At 45.3% G+C, this 5000-nt stretch overlaps 2 protein-coding genes across 2 annotated transcripts in view; one reads left to right on the forward strand and one right to left on the reverse strand.

The window, feature by feature from the left end:
- The window catches only part of LOC134177445 (uncharacterized), a 1546-nt gene extending 282 nt beyond the window's left edge, over positions 1-1264 (reverse strand). Inside the window, exons 1-2 of the mRNA XM_062644224.1 lie at positions 543-1264; positions 1-473 (exon numbers count right to left, since the gene is read on the reverse strand). The exon at positions 1-473 is cut by the window's left edge and continues 282 nt beyond it. Coding sequence (XP_062500208.1) covers positions 1-473; positions 543-1259 — 1190 coding nt within the window. The 5' untranslated portion in view covers positions 1260-1264. The remainder of the gene's footprint in view (positions 474-542) is intronic.
- A 1846-nt stretch (positions 1265-3110) lies between these two features.
- LOC134177648 (uncharacterized) overlaps positions 3111-5000 on the forward strand; it is a 5485-nt gene continuing 3595 nt past the window's right edge. The window contains exon 1 of the mRNA XM_062644423.1: positions 3111-4035. Within this exon, the coding sequence (XP_062500407.1) occupies positions 3111-4035 (925 nt within the window). The remainder of the gene's footprint in view (positions 4036-5000) is intronic.

A 5000-nucleotide genomic window follows, 5' to 3' on the forward strand; every position in this document is an offset into this window, starting at 1 on the left:
GAGTTTTCAGTGAAATTGAGCTGTACGACGTTAGCAATGACGCCATTGATACTGTCGGTATCCAACGGTGCACCATTTCTGACGGCAAAAGCATATTGATGTTTAGGAAATTTATAATTGTAAAATGATAGATCACACGTAGGTCCTGCTTGCAAAACGATCTGACGAAGACGTGGAATGTCAGCAATTAACGCATCAACCTCGCCTTGTCTTAGATTTCTCAGTCCATCTTCCACAGTTGACACATAGCTTACGTTGGAAAATCTCTGCGACTGCAGCCAGTGATAACTTTCTCTATCAAGCGTCATGACGTTTGTTACTTTAGGGTCGAAGACAGTCTGAGATCGGTCGCTTGGAGAAAGAAATGATACGAGATTAGCGGTGTAGTAAGATATGAAAATGAGGACGAAAATCGACAGAGATATGATGAAAATTCTACCAAATGGGTTGCGCATCCGAACGATTTGATTTTCCTGCCATGCAAAAACAGAAACAATAGAATTGGACATTGCAGCAAGTTAGTGATAAGTTTGGATGCTAACCTGAACAAAGAATATTGTGCATACGACGACCCATATACCATTTCCATAAGTCTGAGCAAGATCGAGCCACTTGGATGTGATCCCGCCCAATATAATAACTGCAACTGTTGCTAGCCATACACTCCAGTGGAACGGTTCCATGAACCTCCACATCAAATTAGTGTTTTGCTGACGTTTGAGAATGACCGTTCCCAAGCGAAGATCGTAATATGATCGAGTGTATATGATGCCCTTAGTCGAAGCATGAGGTATGATGGCACCAACAGCGAGATGGTAACGATCGTTTCTATAAAGTTCTTGAACTGCTTCTTTTCTGCTTCCATTCCATTTTGTAAAGTTCATTTGTGACATCGTTAAGCCAGCATATTCTGACAGTATTTCGAGGAGGTCTATGTCGACGCCTGCCCACTCACCATTCGGTTTTAGATAAGTGAATGGTCCAAATGGAACTACTAAAATATTTATCTCTTGTATTGTTTGTTGGCGATTGGGTGAAAATTGCCATAGCTTATCTGGGATATCAAGGCCTCTTGTTCCAGTCCATCCTCCATACTTATACCAGTTGTATTGACATGATCCATTATGTTTCCAGTTTGTTGTATTAATTCTCATGATATCAAATTCAACCAACCGTTTGTTCAAACATGATTTGTCCAGTGCTTCACCTGATGAAAACCCAAAGTTTCCAGAATATCCGTAAACACATTGTTGTTTCATAGCGTCGACGAACTGACTCAAATTCTTTTGGTGTACAAATTGAATAGAAGAATAGACGAGATTCTCTATCCATCTGGCATTGGGATCGTAACCGGAAGAGACAACAGCTTCGGCTATTGCCTGCAGAGCGTCGAGTACTAGTCCGTTTTCAAATGATGACGTATTGGAGGATGAAGGTGTTCTCTGTCGGAAGGCAAACACGTATGATGTTCGAGCAGACAAAACACGGAGGCTTTCCCAAGTACGAATTTCATTAAACTCGTGAAGAAATATGACAACAGTCTTATCTTTTATGAAATTGAATTGTATCGAAGTAAGCATTACAAAATGGAACACATCAAGATCGCTGTCTACAACAATAGTGTCAGTGTAGGAGGCTGAATCATTTGAAATAGAAGCGAACGATTGTAATGTCTGGTCTGACAGTACTAATTCGTAAACGTAAACTCTTGGATCCTTCTTGACTGCCAATAATAGCTGCTCTAGCTCCGGACTAGCTGTCTCTTCCCTAAAGATGACACAACTTTCGAACCAGTGGGTAGTCGTTGGTCTTATCATATCACTTGCTGCAATACCCTTGAGCGACTGCCCTGTACGTGGGACGACAACGTTGGGTAGCTTGGCACCCTCTCTGAACCAGCCGTGCACCGGCAGCAGTGAAACGACGGGAGCCGAGTGCATGTTGGCGACAACTCCGCTTGTTCTAGCGTTCAAATCCGATCCCCAGAATAGAACAACATGATGCATATTCTGGAGGAGAAAGTGAGTTGTAGTGGCCGCACTCCAGTGATTGTAGGAATATTCCAAGCTGAATGTACGCAGTTCGTAGCTCGTGTTGTGCAAAAAGGAGTTGAAGTGATTGGTAACGAGCATCCTAACTTGGCTAATGTTGGCGATCGGATTCACATTGCACGTCTGGCGAATCGCTTCGCTAGAGACGTCCACCAGCAAGGCAATATCCAAGTTGTCCACCTTTCTGTTGCCCATCCCGCGAGTACTCACCACTGTCAATAATAAAAGACACACGCTGCTAGATAAGGCAGCTTGGCTTGTCAGCAGCGCCATGTTGCCTCGAGTCGTGCACTACAAACAGATGCAAACAACGTTATAGACGTGCTGGTGGCCGAGAAATAACGGAAATGGCTTCTGTGGTGGACTTTCGAGGTCTCCTGACAGATCTCTGCTAGCAAATATTGCAGGTAGTTTGGTGTCGTCACCAACAAGTCGGTAAGTGATTAGACATGCAGCTCACGTGAATAGTCGACGTGTTACGACAACTCCCCATCAGAGTGTGCTGGTATGTAAACTATAGTTTTTGAAGAGGGTATTCGTTTTTAGTATCTTTCCCTTTTGTATTCTTTCATTTTTACACCAGAGATTTTGTGTGCGACATAGCAGTAACAATAATCGGAGACTAGACTTTACTGGATAATGAGCCGTAGGGCATTTACAGGGGGAGGGGGTTACATCGCTTGATTAGGTAACATATGCTAGTGTTGACGCAATCACTCAAACTAAGTTACGTTAGTGCAGTGACTCTTATAAACTATTGATTCTATTAATTATTTCAGCATTAGTTCTAGAGAGACGTGGCATGGTGCAATGTTTACCAATTTGCAGCGATAGTCGCGTGATCACAAACAAACAAAAATGCAAATTGCAAAATGCAAATTATATCATGTGATTAGCAGACCGTCGTTAGCTACCGTAGACGATTTGTGCTGAAGGTGCCGTAGCGTGTTGCGTCTCGTCAAAGCCGCGCTGATCTGCAGTTCCATGTTGTGCCAGAAATCTTTAGACACAGTTCATTGAATTAAGTTACGTGAATGGGCGTGACCGAGCACGTCTAGAATGAGATTGATACTGATTCTGGTTGTTATTGGCGTTCAGAGTGTGCCTTTTGGCGTTACTGCGAGCGCCGAGAGGATATTCGAGCTCGCCATCGGTTTGCCGTCTGAATCTGCTGACAATACCACGTCAGCGAGTGACATCCGGGAGGCTTTGGAGAGAGCACTAGAAGATGTAAACGCTCGTCGCGGACACTCTGGCGTTCGTCTTCACAGTAACTTTACTCTGACTGCTTGCATTCTCGAAAACGTGGATTCTCCGGCGCAGGCATTCGGTGCGCTATTTTCTTGTCTAACGACTGGCTCGCCGAAATCGTCGATTGCAGCCATTGCGCCCTTCTACCCCAGCCACGTTCCAGCGCTAGCCGCTACTACAACCAACGACATTCCATTGGTGTCTCCTGTTTTGTCGCGCGCCAATGTGAGTGACTATCTGTTTCAATCAACGGAGCATTTCGTCAGCATGTTTTATCACAATCTGTTTCGAGGCTTTGAACTTGTTGATGGCAGCATACTCGACCGTTACAAGTGGAAGGATCTGGCTATTTTGGTCTCCAACACTTCTGAAGCTACTGAAGCGGTCTTACAGCTACAGAATTTTAACGGCTTGATTAACTATACTATTGTCAAGGAAGAAATTGTTGCTCCAGTTTCGGATAAGAATGCTACGTTTAGCAGTTCGATAAAGAGGGCAATTGATGGCATAAAAGACAGCGGAGTGACAATTATTATTACGTCACTTGAGGCTCGTGTTGAGGTGTATCATGCAGTATTCTCAGAAGCGAACAGGCAGGGAATAGTGGGGGAAGATTACGCGTGGATTTGTCTCTCACTTCCTAGCCAGAGTGTCTTTGAGAGCTCACCGCTTTACCGTGATACTGTACCTCATATGGAAGGTGTGCTGGGAACTCAAGTCAACATGACAGCAGGTTGGCAACGCATCCACACGCACACACACGCACCACATACACACAGCTACACACACACACACACACACACACACACACACACACACACACACACACACACACACACACACACTCACACACACAAGCACACACACTTGCACACACACGCACACACAGACACTTAAAATCCTAAGCGTTAGCAGCTACTGCCAGTTACTGGTAAATGGTTACTCCTCCAGCCAACAGCTGCATGGGCTCTTGTGCGCTACTCAGGAGAACTCTGAGCCTGGGCTAGGAATCTCCTGGAGCCGGGTCAGGTACTCGCAGGAGCACCCTAAGTCTCATCTGGATTGCAGCTGATGGCCGCTTAGGTTCCCAGTCAAAGACCATGTACTCATTTATACTCCTGAGTCAAGAGAGGCCATTGTCCGTGAGTTTATTTCCCAAGGTAATTATGCGATAGCTCCTCATCACTCTAACTTGAACTTGCAACCTGAGAGAGTCCCGGATATGCACACTCTATAGATGACTTCTTAACCAACTGAGTTATAGCACCACACTCACACACACACACACACACACACACACACACACACACACACACACACACACACACACACGCACACACACACACACACGCACACACACACACAAACACACGCGCGCGCGCACACACACAACACACAACACAACACAACACACACACACACACACACACACACACACACACACACACACACACACACACACACACACACGCCTTGATTCCACCATACCCACTATGGGTTTTGGCAACGCAGCGTTATAGCGCTTCTCCAAGCAGCACGATCATCAGCATCACGAAGACTGATATGTAATGATCTGAGGTCTCCTGTGACAACACCTATCCATCTCTGTTTAGGCCCATGTGTTGCTCTTGTTGCATTACTACGTCTGCTGCGAAGTAGTTGTTTTTGGGGACGATTGTCACTCATGCGTAGCTGATG

This window comes from Corticium candelabrum, chromosome 3 (genome assembly GCF_963422355.1).
Source record: "Corticium candelabrum chromosome 3, ooCorCand1.1, whole genome shotgun sequence".
Classification (NCBI taxonomy): Eukaryota; Metazoa; Porifera; class Homoscleromorpha; order Homosclerophorida; family Plakinidae; genus Corticium; species Corticium candelabrum.